This window comes from Haliotis rubra, unplaced genomic scaffold (genome assembly GCF_003918875.1).
Source record: "Haliotis rubra isolate DU_JTF1 unplaced genomic scaffold, ASM391887v1 Scf313, whole genome shotgun sequence".
Lineage (NCBI taxonomy): Eukaryota > Metazoa > Mollusca > Gastropoda > Lepetellida > Haliotidae > Haliotis > Haliotis rubra.
This window is the reverse complement of record NW_025766984.1, coordinates 1,138,038-1,159,442: the sequence shown is the minus strand read 5'-3', so window position 1 is coordinate 1,159,442 and position 21,405 is coordinate 1,138,038. Positions and strand designations below refer to the sequence as shown.

The 21,405-nt window shown below is 40.8% G+C and overlaps 1 protein-coding gene across 2 annotated transcripts in view; it reads right to left on the bottom strand.

The window, feature by feature from the left end:
- The window catches only part of LOC124283343 (cysteine sulfinic acid decarboxylase-like), a 29,509-nt gene that overhangs the window by 2,934 nt on the left and 5,170 nt on the right, over nt 1-21,405 (bottom strand). For both annotated transcript variants that reach the window (XM_046719383.1, XM_046719382.1), the window contains exons 2-12: nt 9,184-9,301; nt 8,314-8,404; nt 7,825-7,955; nt 6,472-6,562; nt 4,832-4,938; nt 4,596-4,711; nt 3,233-3,367; nt 2,719-2,900; nt 2,291-2,369; nt 1,712-1,911; nt 42-96 (exon numbers count right to left, since the gene is read on the bottom strand). In XM_046719383.1, the coding sequence (XP_046575339.1) occupies nt 42-96; nt 1,712-1,911; nt 2,291-2,369; nt 2,719-2,900; nt 3,233-3,367; nt 4,596-4,711; nt 4,832-4,938; nt 6,472-6,562; nt 7,825-7,955; nt 8,314-8,404; nt 9,184-9,253 (1,257 nt within the window). In that variant the 5' untranslated portion in view covers nt 9,254-9,301. The remainder of the gene's footprint in view (nt 1-41; nt 97-1,711; nt 1,912-2,290; nt 2,370-2,718; nt 2,901-3,232; nt 3,368-4,595; nt 4,712-4,831; nt 4,939-6,471; nt 6,563-7,824; nt 7,956-8,313; nt 8,405-9,183; nt 9,302-21,405) is intronic.

Sequence of the window (21,405 nt, the reverse complement as noted above, 5' to 3'; positions counted from 1 at the left end):
TTTATGCTATGTTACGTGAGAGTTTCAGTGAGCTACGGTACCTCTTCTAGGACAAGTCTGAACCCATTGGTTGCCTGAAGCTTCTTAGTTAGATACCTGCAATTATAATACAAATGAATGAAATCACGTACAAGGCAACCGTGAATTTGATTAATAAAGGTCACATGCAACGCAAAGCTAAACTTTGCAGATTCTGATACCTTTCGGTATTGACTTACAGTAACAAATTATCAAAAATGCAAATCAACTTATAAAGTTGAAAAATAACGCGATGAAAAAAACCCCGCGAAATTGGGTGAAAAGTGGTTTCAACAGCTGTGCTGCGCTGCGCCCGTAGCGCGTGCACAGTGATTAGGTTCGCGCGGCTTGAACCGGGAAGGCGACTCGTAAAAACACAGCAAGTGATGCGTGCAAGAATTATCGCTGTTGTCGAAGTTGGAGAACAAAAGATGTTTCTTGTGATTACAAGCATCTTTGGTCTGCAGTAATAAAAATGCACTGGTCCCATACTTTTTCTTATATGTTTTCACATCTTGCTTTTTGGGGGTTGGCAGATTTGCAAACCAAGTTTTCAAGAAAGTGTAGCGTTAGAAATACTAATTTCTTTGTTTATAATTGCTCAGCTTGAAAACTGAAATGTTTTAATACATGTCTATGGAAACAGAAAAATATGTTGATTGTGATAAGCAGTCACTGTCACAGACAAAACTCAATGTCTGTTTTATTGACACCTATGTGTCTGCCTGCCTGTCTGCTAATGACTATATGCACTACACAACTTCAATCATTGACCACATGCAATTTGAACTTGAAACGTATCAGGCTATACACCATAAACACAATACATTGATGTATGGCTCGTGCACCTGTCTCTGTCACATTATGTAATTACACAGACAGGCAAGATACTTGTACACATGACATGCTATTACGTCTGTTGGTTGCAAAGCAACAGCATCCATTTTTCTCGGATGACTGGATCGGACGGAAACCGGTGCAAACTCAGATTGTCAGTTTCAAGTCCTGCTTTGTACTTGAACGAACGACAGTTTCCAGCCACGCAGTAGTTCATCATCTCAGTATTTGTTGACTGGATCGAACACAAATGCAGAAAAAATGAGCATGTATTTAGCATATCGGCAAATGAACCAGCCAATGAAAACTTTCGTTACACTTGAGTGCACACCCACCCGTTTGACTGGGTTTGGTATCCCTGGTGCTTCGTTTCGAGGGAAGTAAATCCAAGTACCAAATATTGCACTTTTGATTTGCGATTGTACGCTTATAATTTTGTTTATTTGTTTTGTCATAATCAGCAATGCATATTACATGTCATGAATTAGTGATAATTGTGTTTTAATTCAAGTTTGTTTTTTCGTTTTACCACCAATATAAATACTAAGTAAAACATGAATATTTTCCATTATGAATCAGATCTGATTACACTTAACAGACATGTATAGGCGAGTCCGTCATCGTGGCGTCTAATTACCCTGTTTGTCTCGCCATGTCTAAGCCAGGATCAAATAACAGAAAATAATTAAATATGTTACCAAAATAGCTGATATTTGCAGTTTGAATTAATCTAGTTGTTTGACAACCAGAAAGAATTTATTCATTGCGGTCGGTGGTTTAACATGCATGTGACACTTCATTGTCCTTGTATAATGTTTTACATACAGATAGGGAACGTGAAGGGATCTCCACTCACCTCGAACAAGCAAATATATTGTCGATATCTCTCTCGAACTGTAGATCTCCTTTGGCTTTCCACATCATCCAGAGCTTGAGGACGTCCACCTTGCGGCCACACTGGACGGACTTGTCCCCGGTGTCGTAGCTGACGTCGTAGAACTTGTCTTGCTGGAACAGATACTTGGCCTTGGCAGAGTGGCACTCAGACAGCAGGTTCTGAAACAAGGGCATGGTCACGGTCGAGCAGATTCGGAAGTAAAGGCAGAGTCATGGTCACGCAGATTCGGAAAGAACGTTGAGTGACAGTCACACAGGTTTTACACAACTAATTCACAGGAACAGAGAATCTGAAACAGTGTCTAAGTCAGAGTCACGCGGATATTAAAATCAAGTTGAATTCACAGTCCGAAACAAGATCCGAGTGACAGCCACACGGGTTCTGAAAGCAGGACGGTGTCACAGTGAACCTCAGACAGAGGTTCTGAAGTGAGAGAGTGAAAGTTATTTTACACCACAGTCAGTACTGATGCAGTGGTTCCCTGTAGATAAACATGCCTGTTGATGTTAAATATAGGAAGTGGGCAGCTGGGCCTACCTTGTGCCGTGTGAGGAAAGCGGAGGTCTGTAGCACAGTTCCCATCATCTTGTGGGGATTCCACGTCAAGGAGTCAGCTCTACAAACCGAAAGTGACTGCACATATTATAAGGATTTCTAACTTTTCTCTGCGTCCACTACCCATTTAGCCATTAGATTCCGTACATAAAAGCGACAAAACTCTTTCCATGGCCATAAGATATTTCCAGGCACTAAGACCAAAGTTCATTGACGGGTACTACTATACCGGAAGTTAATCATGACAAGGAAACACAATGGTAGGGTCGAAATAGGGAATTGCATCGGGCAAATTGGGAAATGTCCTCAACATATCAACCATAACACGTTATGGGTTTTACATATTGTTTGAATATTGTTACCCTGATGAAACACCTTTTGAGCAAGAGTCGTATAAAGAACATGCCTACCGCTCTATTCCCTTCATGAGGTGTTTGAGACTTCGTGACAGGAGCACCCCAGCGCCCCACGCGCCGTCCACGTGCATCCATATCCCATACTTCTCACATACGTCGGCGATGTCGACGAGCGGGTCGTATGCCCCGAGTACTGTCGTGCCCGCGGTCGCGTTGACCATCACTGGAACCATTCCCTGCAAGTGTCAGATCGATGGGTAATTTCAGTATAATGTATAAGCAGCAGGTGATGTCATGTGTGTGCGTGCGTGCGTGCGTGCGTGTACTGCGGCGTAAGATAAAACTCACTCACGGGTTCTAAAGTCATTAGGTACAATGTGTGAAGCCCATTTCTGGTGTCCCCCCGCCGTGATATTGCTGGAATATTGCTAAAAGCGGCGAAAACCACACTCAAGCACTCACTCTAGTCATTAAATTCATTAATCTGTACACATTCACCTTTGAATGGTGCAAAATCCTGAAAACAGTGGATGTGATTTGAGAATTTGAGAAATTCTTGTGTACGAACATTTCCTTTGGCTTTCAAAATGGCGTCCTCGAGAGCAGACTGCAGCATCCTGCCCTTGTCGTCACACTTGACGGCGATGACATTGTCCATACCGAGGCCAAGGAACGACGCCCCCTTCTTCATTGAGTAGTGTCCCTGCAACGTCAACGGTGACGAGAGTCAATGTCATGATGAAATATAGGCCCGTTCACGCATTAAACTAGTTGGTAAGACAAGTTGCATACAGCAGGTTGAATTGCGTGACAGTCATCTCAGAAAACGAGCCCAAATACTCTTTCACAAATACTAAAACAACTGTCTTGCATTAGCATAAATCGATTCATATACTGTAAACGGCGTGTGGTCGCTAACATGAGTAAGATAATTCAGTGAAATAATAAAGTGCATATGTAATGATTTAGATGAGATTTTGCAGGACTACGCTGATAACGTCTTTACCCAAAGGGACATTGTACGTACAATGACGTTTAGTACCATTTTACCAAAGGGCTGCTCGGGATATCATCCGATATAAACTGCAGGGCAAAATGAACTACATACCCATGTTAGATCAAGGCTAAAATTGAAATAATCAAGAAATGTTTTAAACCTTTGGTTAGTGGTGTTCCGGTGACTGATTTCAGTCTCGTAACATTTTGATTACGTCAGTAATGTTTCAGCGAAATTCGATAGTACACAATCAAGTGTATGCTAGATGTTTTCTTGCAGCGTATACTCCTCCTACAAGCACTAGCATGTGCTGTATCCATGCGTATAGTTCTTATACTGTGCATCCGTGAAGATCCGGGTTAGAATTGATCTTCAGTAACCCATGCTTGTCGTGAGAGGAGACTAACGGAATCGGGTGGTCAGGCTCGCTGACTTGGTCGACACATGTCATCGTATCCCAATTGCGTAGATCGATGCTCATGCAGTTGATCACTGGATTCTCTGATCCAAACTCGATTATTTACACACCGCCGCCATATAGCTGGAATATTGCTGAGAGGGGCGTAAAACTAAACTCACTCACTCACTCACATGTCCGGCAGGTACAGGCCTGCAGACCTGAAAATTATTTATGCTACACTAAATTAACATGTAAGTCTTTGGAAGTTACGTCAAGTGTCCGAATATAACTGGCACGGGTCTGTACTAGCATGTACGGTCAGGGGATGATACATTTTTTGGGAAAGGGGGGTGCACATTTAATTTTCACCCGAGATTCAATGGTCATTTAACAAACTTTCAGCACCAAGGGGGGTGGGGGTGGGGGTCCGCACCCCCCCTGCACCCTCCCCCCTTTCTGGATCCGCCTATGTACTGTATTTATGCGTATAGTTCTACTGACCGAGCCTACAAGGATGACAAAATGTGTCTTTACCGTCTCTGACGTCATGATACACAAGGGAGGTAGTCCTGCCATTCCTGCAGTCTTCACGGAGGGGTATTTGTTGAAGCGAGCCAGGTTGATGGCATACATGTTGGAGACAGAACCACCTGATAGACAACGGAAACGGGAATATGATAACAGAAGGGTTGCGGCCCTCATCAGTGGAATCAAATCTGTATACGTTTAAGGCCGTTAATTCGTTGCAGAAAAAGAATGAGTATACATACCAGGACAGAAGATTGCATCACCATCTTGAAAACCAGCCAGAGAACACATCTTAGAGAGGACGGTTTTCTCCATCAGGGTGAACACTGGCGCCACCTCGTATGTGTACCTGGGCAGGAAGGTAGACAGGTGATGCAGGTGTGGAGGTAAAATAGGTAATGCAAGTGTGAAGGCAAACAGGTAATATAGGTATGAAGGTAAACAGGTAATACAGGTCAACAAGTTATACAGGTGTGAAGGTAAACAGGTAATACAGGTGTGAAGGTAAACAGGTAATACAGGTGTGAAGGTAAACAGGTAATATAGGTATGGCGGTCAACAGGTAATACAGGTGTGAAGGTAAACAGGTAATACAGGTGTGAAGGTAAACAGGTAATATAGGTATGGAGGTCAACAGGTAATACAGGTGTGAAGGTAAACAGGTAATACAGGTGTGAAGGTAAACAGGTAATACAGGTGTGAAGGTAAACAGGTAATATAGGTATGGAGGTCAACAGGTAATACAGGTGTGAAGGTAAACAGGTAATACAGGTATGAAGGTAAACAGGTAATATAGGTATGGAGGTCAACAGGTAATACGGGTTTGAAGGTAAACAGCTTAAACAGGCATGGAAGTATACAGGTATGGAGGTCAACAGGTAATACAGGTGTAAAGGTAAACAGGTAATACAGGTTCGGAGGTCAACAGGCAATACAGGTATGGAGGTAAACAGGTTAAACAGGCATGGAAGTATACAGGTATGGAGGTCAACAGGTAATACAGGTATGGAGGTCAACAGGTAATACAGGTATGGAGGTAAACAGTTAATACAGGTATGGAGGTCAACAGGTTAAACAGGCATGGAAGTATACAGGTATGGAGGTCAACAGGTAATACAGGTATGGAGGTCACCAGGTAATACAGGTTGGAAGGTAAACGGTTAATACAGGTATGGAGGTCAACAGGTAATACAAGTGTGGAGGTCAACTGGTAATGCAGGTGTGAAGGTCAACAGGCAATACAGGTGTGAAGGTAAACAGGCAATACAGGTATAGAGGTAAACAGGTGATACAGATATGGAGGTACACAGACAATGCAGGTTGAAGGTATTACAGGTATGGAGGTCAACAGGTAATACACGTATGGAGGTAAACAGTTAATACAGGTATGGAGGTAAACAGTTAATACAGGTATGGAGGTCAACAGGTAATACAGGTGTAAAGGTAAACAGGTAATACAGGTTCGGAGGTCAACAGGCAATACAGGTATGGAGGTAAACAGGTTAAACAGGCATGGAAGTATACAGGTATGGAGGTCAACAGGTAATACAGGTATGGAGGTCAACAGATAATACAGGTATGGAGGTCAACATGTAACACGGGTATGGCGGTAGACGGGTAATACAGGTGTTGGGGTTAACAGGTAATGCAGGTGTAGAAGTAGACGGGTAATACAGAAGTAATTAAACATAAGATCTAATGTTATGAATACAGCCAAACAGAACATGATAGAGGTATACACAACTTAATATGGAAATGCATTTAATAAGGAAGTAAACACAGGTAAACACAAGTAATTACACCTGTATGCAGTAAAATGAGACAAAACAGTTGTTGCGACACACAGAGGTACATAAAAGGAAATAATTATATTTTAGCTCACTGGCTGGTGTTGAGAGATTCAGTTAGCCACGCCCCTGCCAGAGTGTATGGGTCGAATCCGCCATATAACTGGTTGAAAAAATGGGGATGTCCTGAAAGGAAACAACGGTAGTGTTGTTCATACTATATACAGGTAAAGGTGTTGTTACATATAAGTATAGGTGATATTACACATAGGTATAGGTGATATTACATATAGGTATAGGTGATGTTAGTTACATACAGGTATAGCTGATATTACATACAGGTATAGGTGTTATTACATACAGGTATAGGTGTTATTACATTCAGGTATAGGTGTTGTTACATACAGGTATAGGTGTTATTACATTCAGGTATAGGTGTTGTTACATACAGGTATAGGTGTTATTACATTCAGGTATAGGTGTTGTTACATACAGGTATAGGTGTTATTACATACAGGTATAGGTGTTGTTACATACAGGTATAGGTGTTATTACATACAGGTATAGGTGTTATTACATACAGGTATAGGTGTTGTTACATACAGGTATAGGTGTTATTACATACAGTTATAGGTGTTATTACATTCAGGTATAGGTGTTGTTACATATAAGAATAGGTGATATTACACATAGGTATAGGTGATATTGCATACATGTTTAGGTGATATTGCATATAGGAAAAGATGATGTTTGTTACATACAGGTATAGCTGATATTACATACAGGTATAGGTGTTATAACATACAGATGCATGAACGGACTTACTCCAATATACAAACATGTATAGGTGTTCTTTCATTAAGTATATCATGCAATTTTGGGCATCAGTCGTTAACATGATGCATAATGAATAAATAGGTCTACTCGGTGTTGTTTTGAATGACCCTTGCCGCCCTTGCTACAGGTCAGTAAGGAAGAGAGTATTTTAGCATTGACATGAGATATAGAGAATACTAAACGATGTCCCGTGTACTACCATATTTTAACGATCTTTCGCTCGTTAGATACCAAACCATTCACAAGTTTTCATAAATATGGTACTAACGGGTATACGTGTTATTACATATGCGGTTGATTGGTTTGGTATCTAACGAGCGAAAGCGAGTTAGATACCAATACCAGTCACGAGTTTCAAAGATATGGTATTACACGGGACATCGTTTAGTATTTTACGTATTACTCACCCAACATTAGCAAAAAAATATATCTGAGAATTCAACTTTCAGAACGAGTGGAATAATGAATGTCAACATTAACTAGTCTATTCAATTTGCATGTATTATGGCAATCTTCTCACACCAATCTGATAAGCCTTGATACAACTGAATTAGCGTACAAACTGGCCTAAAACTCACTCACTCACACTCAGTGCTGTCGTGTAGACGAACCTGACTTGACGCTGTACTTGACGACCTGTTTGGCCATGCTAATGAGTGTCTGGTCAGGTGTCCCGTCTTGGCCAATGTCCAAATCCAAGATGGCCTCCAAATCTTTAGGGTGCTTGAACTCCACCACTTTGCTAAAAGACAGAGAATAACGATTTGCTTAACTCATTTTGACATATTTCCTACAAGCCATTTTGCTAACGTCAGTTGCTGCCTGCAAATTCTCATATGACATTCTACATGTCGACGCCAAGCCCACTTGTGGAAGCAGCCGTGGCTGAGTGGGTTAGATGGCTGACTTTGTGTGCAAACGAGTAGGTGCTTGACTATGACACATGTCATCGTATCCCAATTGCGTAGATCGATGCCCATGCTGTTGATCACTGGACTTCCTGGCCCAGACTCGATTATCTACAGACCGCTGCCATATAGCTGGAATATTGCTGAGTGCGGCGTTAAACAACAAACCAACTAACCAACCAATGTGCAAACCTGGTAACGTCCAGGCCTTCCTGCAAGGCCTCCTTGACCATCACGTCAAACATGGCAGTCAGGAAATCCGTATTCAGAGCACTTCTGGGTTCTGAAAGTAGTGAGCATTGAAATTATAATCAAAATCTGACATACACGCGCCTGTATAGATGTGAGTAAGAGAGTTTAGTTTCACGCCGCTTTTAGCAATATTCCAGCAATATCACGGCGGGGGACACCAGGACTGGGATTCACACATTGTACCCATGTGGGGAATCGAACCCGGGTCTCCGGCGTGACGAGCGAACGCTTTAACCACTGAGCTACCCCACAGCACCCTGTATAAATGTACTTGGGTCAATCCCAAGGGCTTGGACATCCCTAACTGGTCGAGGGTTGGTGCCGATGAACGGTTGCAGGATAACATAGATACCGGTGCCACTGGCGAGGTAAGGACACGCTCTCCTTTCCGCGAACACCTTGTCTGATCATCACTTGATAAACACATGATTATGGTACAGTAGGAAACGCACACTGGATGGAAAAGGGTTTGTAGAGACTGTCTTATCTGCATATAATAAATGAATATAAAAGTTATTTGCAAAGGAATAAATGGTTAATGTGGTTATGCCAACATTACTACACGTGGTGTCGCACTGGTAGAATTAGACTAACGCTTAGTCCCTGAACATATCTAATTTAATTTTGATAGCAACAAATAAAGCCATTTAAATTGAAAAGGAACCCCAGTGAGTTGGGAGATTCCTGAACCTGGGGAAATATAGACTTGCTTCATTTAGGGTTTTAGCATTGCAGGGACAGCTAGGCAGTAGGGAAAATAATGTGGTTCAGGGACTGCATGAGACAAACTATGGTACAATGTCTACCTACTTTTCGCAGGACTAGCGTCGCCACGCCTGACACCATTCTTCACGCCGTTCCGAGCTGCACCGTCCGCCATGTTGGCTGTGTTCGTGACGCCGTTCTGAGCCGCGGTGTTCTGGAATACCTGAAATAAGATTAAAACAACGTAAAAACATCCTCATCACCAGTCCAGCAATGAATGTTTATATGTTCCACCGTTTAGCGGAACCTTTCAATACTTTAGTTCTACATGAATACGGTAACTCGCTTATGCTAAACGTATTAGTTCCATTAAATTAACTATAGTTCCAAAAACCTATCAAGGTTTGAAACATCTGTCACGTATACTTATCAATATGAGAAATCCCATTACATGGAAGCAGCTCTTTCAAACCTTGGACGCACGGAACGCCATTGATAACACCATATGTTCCCAATATCAGTGAGCTTGTGCATCAGCGTCTTCCCCAGGCACGTGTCCACTAGCCTGTATCAAAGCCTAGTAGAGTGAGTGAGTGAGTTTAGTTTTACGCCGCACTGAGCAACATTCCAGCTATATGGCAGCGGTTAGACTAATGCTTAGTCTCTGAATATATATAATTTTGATAGTAACAAACAGGCCCATTTATATTGAAAAGGAGCCCCAGGGAGACCAGAGATTCAGAACCTGGGAAATCTAGACTTGCTTCATTTAGGGCTTTAGCACTGCAGGGAAAATAGTGTGGTTCAGGGACTGTGAGACAGACTAGGCGGCGGTCTGTAAATAATCGAGTATTAGAGACTAGCAGAGACTAGGTTTTCATACAGGACAGTGAACTCTCTTGTCTCGGGAAGGTGACGTATGAGCAACTAAGTGTTCTGTTAAACCTGATCATGATGCAAAGCAGCAGAATCGTCCTGGAAAGTATACTACTCAAAAGACATTAAGGATCACTCGGTTCTATGTCAGATGAACTACAGTCACATGAAAGAATGGAGTGGTCCTATACCTCTTTTAATCATATACTGTACAAATAAACCAGTGTTTACAACCTAAATCATTGCACTATCTGTACCAGCAAGAGTTCTGACTGCTAGAATGGGGGACCTGGAGGACTGGGGGACCTGTTCGACTTTAACATGACATGCTACACTTCAGTATACATGTCGGGTAGATGGAACGTAAGCTTCCTTGCTCTGTTGAACCGGGTTCGATTATTTATATGGTTTCCTTGTCGTGGTGTAGCTGGGATATCACTCGGCAACATTCCAGCTTGATGACGGTGGTCTGTGTTTACTCGAGTCTGGACCAGACAATCCCGACATCATGATCATCGATCAGTTAGCCTGATCACCGGATCCTGGTAGTCGCCTCTTACGAGCGAGATTGATTAGGTTTATGCGTTCTCTATAAAACTTACACAAAACGATTGAGAAGCATACGAGGTGCGCATTGTGCGTACGACTGCGTATGAAAGAAATGTCAATGCGCAACTCATAAGGAATTAGGATACGCAGAAGTGTGACAGAGCCTTGACATGCCATCAAAGTGTCTTAAGGCTATTACAAATACACTCAGCATAGCTATTGACCTCCTGTAGGCAATGTATGTGTGAAACGTCACGTGCAAACAGTGACAGTTTTTAATGGAAACAGTATGTGTGTGTTTGCTATTTAACGCCATACTCGCAATACAGAACAAACTTGTGTTTTACCATGGCCATTGTAGCAGCATAGGACACCATATTACGGTCAAGCTTATCTGGCATGACACTGAGCCACAGACGCAGGATAATTCTACATAAAACCTGCCCAGGTCTATTGCCTGGTAACGTACATGTCCCAGCTAATATTATCATAGTCTTTCCCTTGTTCACATCCACGTACACTTTAAACTATTGACCACGTTATGATTTCCAGCTGTGGACAGCTTGACCAGAGTCTTCCTTTGTGCAAAGTATTACATTATTGACCAAACTGTAAAATCTATCACTAGAATATGATATTAAGAACCACCGATAGGATGTCATGTCCAGTATGGAGTCACATTTAACCAAAAGATATATAATTTTTCACTATAGACCACTGTCGGTTACACGTTCTAGCGTTAGTTTTACAAGCTGGCAGGAAAATAGAAATCTGTAATGCTTATAAATACCTGGGACTATGACTCCATATGAATCTTGACCTACATTGCACAGTTACAGAAAGACGACACCTTTATGTTATTATAAGTGAATTTAAATCTGTCCGCGGTATATCCTATGACGTTTAAATACTCTATTTGATAACTTGCTCACGTTATGGATCAGCTGTTTGGGTTAATACAGAATATAGCTGCATAAAGGCCACCCAAAATAGTAAATGTCAGGTTTTTGGTTGCTGAGAGAACTACCCCTTACGTTGCCTAAGAGGTGAAATGGGTTGGCTGTCAAACATCACAAAATGAAGAATAGCAGTTTTACGTTTTACGTTTCAATATAGCCCTCTGTATTAGTGAATGGTCAAGGTCAACCGAGGTCAATGACTTTATTCGACAATGAGGTACACGCAGGTTGGACATCTGTCGCAGGAAACGTGTTCAAACAACACGGGGTTGACACTCAATGGACACAAGATATAGTGTCAAGGGTGGTAACATTCAGGGGCGTTCTATAGCTACAGGATTAGCGCTGTCGGGTCATGGCTCGGAGCTTATGCAAGACCGACCAACCTGATACTAATACAACAATCAAACAGCTCGATAGGAGGAATTTATGCTTTATATCCTTGTACTCTCATTGATGCCGTTGGTAAGTTGCTGTTGACGTTTCTGTTAGTGTTCCTCGTGATGCCGTTGGTAAGTTGCTGTTGACGTGTCTGTTAGTGTTCCTGTGATGCCGTTGGTAAGTTGCTGTTGACGTGTCTGTTAGTGTTCCTGTGATGCCGTTGGTAAGTTGCTGTTGACGTGTCTGTTAGTGTTCCTGTGATGCCGTTGGTAAGTTGCTGTTGACGTGTCTGTTAGTGTTCCTGTGATGCCGTTGGTAAGTTGCTGTTGACGTGTCTGTTAGTGTTCCTGTGATGCCGTTGGTAAGTTGCTGTTGACGTGTCTGTTAGTGTTCCTGTGATGCCGTTGGTAAGTTGCTGTTGACGTGTCTGTTAGTGTTCCTGTGATGACGTTGGCATTTAAGTGTTGGTGTGATGTTTTTGGCATCTAACTGTTGACGTGATGCTGTTGGTAATTACATGTTGGTGTGATGTTGTTGGTAATTACCTGTTGGTGTGATGTTGTTGGTATTAAGGTGTTGGTGTGATGTTGTTGGTATTAAGGTGTTGTTGTGATGTTGTTGGTATTAAGGTGTTGTGTGTTGTGTGGTATTAAGGCGTGGTGTGTTGTTGGTATTAAAGGTGTTGTGATGTTGTTGGTATTAAGGTGTTGTTGTGATGTTGTTGGTATTAAGGTGTTGTTGTGGATGTTGTTGGTATTAAGGTGTTGTTGTGATGTTGTTGGTATTAAGGTGTTGTTGTGATGTTGTTGGTATTAAGGTGTTGGTGTGATGTTGTTGGTATTAAGGTGTTGGTGTGATGATGTTTGGTATTAAGGTGTTGATGTGATGTTGTTGGTATTAAGGTGTTGATGTGATGTTGTTGGTATTAAGGTGTTGATGTGATGTTGTTGGTATTAAGGTGTTGTTGTGATGTTGTTGGTATTAAGATGTTATTGTGATGTTGTTGGTATTAAGGGTGTTGTTGTGATGTTGTTGGTATTAAGGTGTTGTTGTGATGTTGTTGGTATTAAGATGTTGTTGGTATTAAGGTGTTGGTTTGTGATGTTGTTGGTATTAAGGTGTTGATGTGATGTTGGGTATTAAGGTGTTGATGTGATGTTGTTGGTATTAAGGTGTTGGTGTGATGTTGTTGGTATTAAGGTGTTGGTGTGATGTTGGTATTAAGGTGTTGTTGTGATGTTGTTGGTATTAAGGTGTTGTTGTGATGTTGGTATTAAGGTGTTGTTGTGATGTTGTTGGTATTATTAAGATGTTGTGATGTGTTGGTATTAAGGTGTTGGTGTGATGTTGTTTGTATTAAGGTGCCGTTGTGATGTTGTTGGTATGAAGGTGTCGTTGTGATGTTGTTGGTATTAAGGTGTTGTTGTGATGTTGGTATTAAGATGTTGTTGGTATTAAGGTGTTGGTGTTAAGGTGTTGGTATGTTGGTCGTTGTGTTGTTGGTATTAAGGTGTTGTTGTGATGTTCTTGGTATTAAAGTGTTGTTGTGATGTTGTTGGTATTAAGGTGTTGTTGTGATGTTGTTGGTATTAAGATGTTGTTGTGATGTTGTTGGTATTAAGGTGTTGGTGTGATGTTGATGTTGTATTAAGGTGTTAAGGTGCCGTTGTGATGTTGTTGGTATTAAGGTGTCGTTGTGATGTTGTTGGTATTAAGGTGTTGTTGTGATGTTGGTATTAAGATGTTGTTGTGATGTTGTTGGTATTAAGGTGTTGGTGTGATGTTGGTATTAAGGCGTCGTTGTGTTGTTGGTATTAAGGTGTCGTTGTGATGTTCTTGGTATTAAAGTGTTGTTGTGATGTTGTTGGTATTAAGGTGTTGTTGTGATGTTGTTGGTATTAAGATGTTGTTGTGATGTTGTTGGTATTAAGGTGTTTGTGTGATGTTGTTGGTATTAAGGTGCCGTTGTGATGTTGGTATTAAAGGTGTTCGTTGTGATGTTGTTGGTATTAAGGTGTTGTGTGTGATGTTGGTATTAAGATGTTGTTGTGATGTTGTTGGTATTAAGATGTTGTTGTGATGTTGTTGGTATTAAGGTGTTTGTGTGATGTTGTTTGTATTAAGATGTTGTTGTGGATGTTGTTGGTATTAAGGTGTTGGTGATGATGTTGGTATTAAGGTGTTGTTGTTGTGATGTTGTTGGTATTAAGATGTTGTTGTGATGTTGTTGGTATTAAAGGTGTTTGTGTGATGTTGGTATTAAGGTGTTGTTGTTGGTATTAAGATGTTGTTGTGATGTTGGTATTAAAGGTGTTGGTGTGTGATGTTGTTGGTATTAAGATGTTGTTGTGATGTTGTTGGTATTAAAGGTGTTTGTGTGATGTTGTTTGTATTAAGGTGCCGTTGTGATGATGTTGTTGGTATGAAGGTGTTGTTGTGATGTTGTTGGTATTAAGGTGTTGGTGTGATGTTGTTGGTATTAAGGTGTTGGTGTGATGTTGTTGGTATTAAGATGTTGTTGTGATGTTGTTGGTATTAAAGGTGTTGGTGTGATGTTGTTGTTGGTATTAAGGTGCCGTTGTGATGTTGTTGGTATGAAGGTGTCGTTGTGATGTTGGTATTAAGGTGTTGTGATGTTGATGTTGGTATTAAGGTGTTGTTGTGATGTTGTTGGTATTAAGGTGTTGTGTTGTTGTTGGTATTAAAAGTGTTGTTGTGATGTTGTTGGTATAAAGGTTGTTGTGTTGATGTTGTTGGTATTAAGGTGTTGGTGTGATGTTGTTTGTATTAAGGTGTTTAGTGTGATGTTGTTGGTATGAAGGTGTCATTGTGATGTTGTTGGTATTTAGGTGTTGGTGTTGATGTTGTTTGTATTAAAGGTGTTGGTGTGATGTTGTTGGTATTAAGGTGTTGGTGTGATGTTGTGGTATTAAAGTGCGTGTTGTGTTGTTGGTATTAAAGGTGTTGTTGTGATGTTGGGTATTAAAGTGTGTTGTTGTGATGTTGTTGGTTATTAAGGTGTTGTTGTGATGTTGTTGGTATTAAGATGTTGGTGTGATGTTGTTGGTATTAAGGTGTTGTTGTGATGTTGTTGGTATTAAGGTGTTGCTGTGTGATGTTGGTATGAAGGTGTTGTTGTGATGTTGTTGGTATTAAGGTGTTGTTGTGATGTTGGTATTAAGATGTTGGTGTGATGTTGTTGGTATTAAGATGTTGTTGTGATGTTGTTGATATTAAGGTGTTTGTGTGATGTTGTTTGTATTAAGATGTTGCCGTGATGTTGTTGGTATTAAGGTGTTGTTGTGATGTTGTTGGTATTAAGGTGTTGTTGTGATGTTGTTGGTATTAAGATTGTTGATGATGTTGTTGGTATTAAGATTGATGTTGTTGGTATTAAGGTGTTTGTGTGATGTTGGTATTAAGGTGTTGTTGTGATGTTGTTGGTATTAAGGTGTCGTTGTGATGTTGTTGGTATTAAGATGTTGTTGTGATGTTGTTGGTATTGGTGTGATGTTGTTGGTATTAAGGTGTTGGTGTGATGTTGGTATTAAGGTGTTGAGTGTGATGTTGTTGGTATTAAGGTGTTGTGTGATGTTGTTGGTATTAAGGTGTTGGTGTGATGTTGTTGGTATTAAGGTGTTGTTGTGATGTTGTTGGTATTAAGGTGTTTGTGTGATGTTGTTGGTATTAAGGTGTTGTTGTGATGTTGTTGGTATTAAGGTGTTGTTGTGATGTTGTTGGTATTAAGGTGTTGGTGTGATGTTGTTGGTATTAAGGTGTTGGTGTGATGTTGTTGGTATTAAGGTGTTGTTGTGATGTTGTTGGTATTAAGGTGTTGGTGTGATGTTGTTGGTATTAAGGTGTTGTTGTGATGTTGTTGGTATGAAGGTGTTGTTGTGATGTTGGTATTAAAGGTGTTGTGATGTTGTTGGTATTAAGGTGTTGTTGTGGATGTTGTTGGTATTAAGGTGTTGTGTGTGTTGTTGGTATTAAAGTGTTGTTGTGTTGTTGGTATTAAAGGTGTTGTTGTGATGTTGTTGGTATTAAGGTGTTGGTGTGATGTTGTTTGTATTAAGGTGCCGTTGTGATGTTGTTGGTATGAAGGTGTCATTGTGATGTTGTTGGTATTTAGGTGTTTGTGCGTTGATGTTGTTTGTATTAAGGTGTTGGTGTGATGTTGTTGGTATTAAGGTGCCGTTGTGATGTTGGTATTAAGGTTTTGGTGTGATGTTGTTTGTATTAAGGTGCCGTTGTGATATTGGTATTAAGGTGTTGTTGTGTTGTTGAGTATTAAGGTGCCGTTGTGATGTTGTTGGTATTAAGGTGTTGGTGTGATGTTGTTGGTATTAAGGTGTTGGTGTGATGTTGTTGGTATTAAGGTGTTGGTGGATGATGTTGCTTGGTATTAAGGTGTTGGTGTGAATTTTGTTGGTATTAAGGTGTTGGTGTGATGTTGGTATTAAGGTGCCGTTGTGATGTTGGTGGTATGATAAGGTTTTGGTGTGATGTTGTGTATTAAGGTGCCGTTGTGATGTTGAGTATTAAGGTGTTGTTGTGTTGTTGGTATTAAGGTGCCGTTGTGATGTTGTTGGTATTAAGGTGTTGTGTGATGTTGTTGGTATTAAGGTGTTGGTGTGATGTTGTTGGTATTAAGGTGTTGGTGTGATGTTGTTGGTATTAAGGTGTTGTTGTGATGTTGTTGGTATAAAAGGTGCCGTTGTGATGTTGTTGGTATTAAGGTGTTGGCGCGATGTTGTTGGTATTAAGGTGTTGGCGCGATATTGGTGTTTAACTGATGACATGATGTTGTTGGTAATTAAGTATGCTGTTGGCATTTCATGTTTGGTGTGATGCTGTTGGTGTGAAGTAGTTTCGGTGTAGCTGTTGAAGTGTAGCTGTCGGGATGTTGCTGTTGGGTGTTTCTCGTTTTGGTGTCCCACTGTTTGTGTGTTGGTCGGGTGTTCAGCTGTTTAGGTGGGTGTTTCACTGTTTGTGTGTTGGTCGGGTGTTCAGCTGTTGTGTGGGTGTTCCACTGTTTGTGTGTTGGTATGGTTTTCAGCTGTTTGGGGAGGGTCTTTACACTGTTTCTTTGTTGGTAGGGTGTTCAGCTGTTTGGGTGGGTGTTCCACTGTTTGTGTGTTTGTAGGGTGTTCATCTGTTGGGGTGGGTGTTCCACTGTTTGTGTGTTGGTAAGGTGTTCATCTGTTTGGGTGGGTGTTCCACTGTTTGTGTATTGGTAGGGTGTTCAGCTTTTGGGTTGGTGTTCCACTGTTTCTTTGTTGGTAGGGTGTTCAGCTGCTGGGGTGGGTGTTCCACTGTTTGTGTGTTGGTCGGGTGTTCAGCTGTTGGGGTGGGTGTTCCACTGTTTGTGTGTGTTAGTCGGGTGTTCAACTCCTGGGGTGGGTGTTCACATATTTGTGTGTTGGTAGGGTGTTCATCTGTTGGGTTGGGTGTTCCACTGTTTGTGCATTGGTAGGGTGTTCATCTGTTTGGGTGGGTGTTCCACTGTTTGTGTGTTCAGCTTTTTGGGTTGGTGTTCCACTGTTTGTGTGTTGGTAGGGTGTTCATCTGTTTGGGTGGGTGTTCCACTGTTTGTGTGTTGGTCAGGTGTTCAGCTGTTGGGGTGGGTGTTTCACTGTTTGTGTGTGTTGGTAGGGTGTTCAACTCCTGGGGTGGGTGTTCAAATATTTGTGTGTGTGGTAGGGTGTTCATCTGTTGGGGTGGGTGTTCCACTGTTTGTGCATTGGTAGGGTGTTCATCTGTTTGGGTGGGTGTTCCACTGTTTGTGTGTTGGTAGGGTGTTCAGTTTTTGGGTTGGTGTTCCACTGTTTCTTTGTTGGTAGGGTGTTCAGCTGCTGGGGTGGGTGTTCCACTGTTTGTTTGTTGGTAGGGTGTTCAGCTGTTGGGGTTTGGTGTTTAGCTGTTTGTGTGTTGGTCGGGTGTTCAGCTTCTAATGCCTTTCAAGAACTACAGATGGCCGCCTTTTGAATAGAATCATGACGTCAACCGAACTAAAATGAAATGTTGTTCTTTGTCCAATTTCTGCAGCGCCATGTTAGAAAACGTTTTTAGTTTCATTGGCGTCCATGACAATTTTAATGACCTTGCAATTAAGTCATCTAAAATTTCCATGTTGACTAGGCTTGCTTTATTGGCACATTTCCAATGATTGCCTAAATATTTAGGCTATTTATATAACGCACATATCCAGGCAACAAGTGCATGCTCAAGGCGCTGTTGATTTTTCCCTCAATCATTGGATGTCAATCTCAACGGCACATCGTATTATCAATCTCAACTCCCTGGGGAGTATACAACTCTTGCAGCTACTAGGCTGTTATTGTGGCTTTCTCATCCTAACGAGGGTACCCATTCACAGCTGGGTGGGCTGGGACACATAGGCACAGTACTTTGTCCAAGTTTACTGCACGTTGCTGAAACCGCAACTATAGTACTGTCGGAATGCTAGAAAAATGCTTTTTAGCCTTAGTATCTTTATAAAGGTGATAAATGTACTATGTTGTCAATATATCAACTCGCCTATTGTCTACCTAATTTTTATTTCAATCGATTTAACATCCCACATGCATTTAAAGGGCAGTTTACAGGAGAGAATTTGGTACCAAAACAGCAACTTAAGATTTTATTCAGAGTTCAACAACAGAAATCTGATATAGTCTTTACATTTATGCTAATAATACAGGTGGTGTAAAAATATGAATTAACGTTTTCCTAAACAAATAAATGTTGAATGTTTGTGTTACTTTTGCTTAATTATCGTTTTCTGTATTGAAGAAATATTAATATAAATGTTAAGTCTTGATAAATAAGTTTCCCGTCATGCATGCACATCTTTATCACAGCGTGCACTATGGCCAACGATTTGCAGTCTATTGTTGTAAAGGTTTATAGTTTTTATGCTTAAAAAGACAGAGGTAAACCTTTCATTGGTGTAGAGAGGGTTTATTACAGAACTTTGTAGAGCTGTTGGCATGTCTTACAACAAGTGTACAATATTGTAAAACAAATCAGACAAGACAGGGACCGTCTCATATGCAAAACCGAGACGTAAAACAATCCTTTGACAACTTTGACAAGGGAATGCTTAGACGGACGGTCTACAAACTTTATATGAAGAACAATATATATAATATATCTTTTGGCCAATGTTCACAACTAAATTAAACTGACCGAATTACATCCATATTTTTTCAATGAACTATACTGTTGACATGCAAAACATTTATTAAAAACGTTGCACATTTCTACAATCAATCGATTATATACCACAAGTGATAGGATTCTTTCCAATGTACAGTAATTCGTATGTGTATGTCACAACAAACACACATACACAAATGATCCCTTACATAACTGATGCGTATACTATACGTACACATATTCAACATTTTGCAGAAAACATCTATTGAGATGACCCTCGCCCGAGCGTGTGCTCAGGTGTCAATTTCACCTGTCGATACCGTGCATGCTGATGACGTAACACAGGCAGTTAATGTTTGTTTCAAATAACGTCCAACTACCCCTTATTTTTTCTAAGTTTTGGTATTTTCATCGAGTAAAAACACATTTTAGAGCATGTCTCTAAATTTATTCCCCGGTCTACATTAGGTAGATGTTTCTTGAAGTGATATTTGTTATTTAAGTAACTGTAATACCTCTGAATTTTAAATATAAGTCAAAAGCATTTTTCTAGCATTTCCGACAGTACTCTCTTTTTAGGTGTTTGCATCGTATTCATGTAGCCACCATCTGGTCATATACCAACGGATTCGTGGGTTCTTTTAAGTGCACAGGGTTGTGTACTGTACACTAGGGGTTGTGACAACACTGACAGAGTCTGCACACAAAGTTGACTCCAAGGTTTTACACCCGGTCACAGGTGGGCTCGATCCCGACACCTCAACCTCGCTGGACCTCTAGCCTGGCGCCTTAGCCAGCTCGCCCACCGCGCCCTCCGATTCGGTGGATGTTTAAGTGAAACAGTAATGGCGTGCCCTGGTGTCTGTAAGGTTCGACTTCAACCTCAAACAATCCATTTGTACGTGGGTGCGTGCGTGTGTGTGTCGTGTGTGCGTGTGTGTTTGTGACTAAAGATACCTGATAGCGTAAGTGTATAACAACATCGTATATGACTGCTAGGACTATTATATAGTACAGAAGAATCGGTCTATAGGGACGTCAAATATACAACTGTTGACATGTTAGCATCCACCGCTAACCGTATCCCGCGTGTTTTGAACGATCGTCTGTAATGTCACTTGGTGGTGAAAAGGCCTAGCTGACACTGAGTTAACCATTGAGTTCTTGTCTCGTCAGATATTCAAGTCAGTTGGTTTTCAATTGATCACTGGCTAGATACTAAACGCAAGCGCTACGCAGTGACAGCCAAGGAAAAAGAAAGAGAGATATGTCTGTACAAAGAACAAAATCCCAAAATCCCAGGTGTATGAAAACCAAAAATTCACATTCAATTATCCGGACGATTTACGTAAAACGAATGTGTCCGGATATCCGAGGTCTCACGTATTTCAATATCAGTATGTCACTTAAAATCAGATTTGTCTCGTCAGAAAACGATCCTGGATACGCTCTTTTAACATCGTTATTATATAAGGCAATATATACTACCCATCAAAAGGTTAGAATTACTTGTGTAAATGTAGCCACTTACTTCAGTCAAACTAGATTTGGCAAAATATTCCATAGTGTTTAAAGATACTGTTTATATATGAACTGATGGATTGTAAAACAAATTCGTAACGCTGAAAATGATTATTGTCATAAGTTCAAGAAATGATGAAACTCAGTGAAAATTAGCGAATTCTTAACAAAACTTTACACCAACACGCAGCTGTTCACATGCACCATATTTGCACATGTTTTTTAAGCAATTTGATGCATGATCCTCGTGTAGTCAAAGTCAAAGATCTTTATTATGCATGAAGGCCACCGGCCCATATACATATAACATATGCAATCAAAATATATTTGCATGAGTTGAGTTTAACAAAGTCCCTTTTATAAGCAGTTAGAATTTGCATAGATTTAATTCTTCATTTGAATGTTTTGAATATAAATATAGGAATGCGGTTGTAAATATGTGGAAAATAATAGAATAGTAATATTTGCATTAAAAGAAAATGGATTCATCCTTGTACTTCATCTGCAAACCAAGTTTGGAGAAATTCATCGCCATATACGACATATAGTGTAATTGAGTCTAGCTGGAATATTGCTGCGTGCGGCGTAAAACTAAACTCACTCACTCACTAAACCTTTGATGGGTAGTATATATTGAGCGGTGCTATATTTCAGGTGTGAATGAGGAGGATGTTTGTCGAGGGACTGTTTTATGAGGAAACAGCTCAGGTGAGACAGGTGACCCTGGACTGACAGCAGCTGTTATCGCTGTGTACTTGCGGTGTGACATCCACATGGATTGCCATCTACTGGCTGAACACATGGGAAGACCAAATTAGAATTAAGTAGGGTAAATTATGTAACTGTTGATCTTCAGCGACGTCGTGTCAGCAGCCATGTC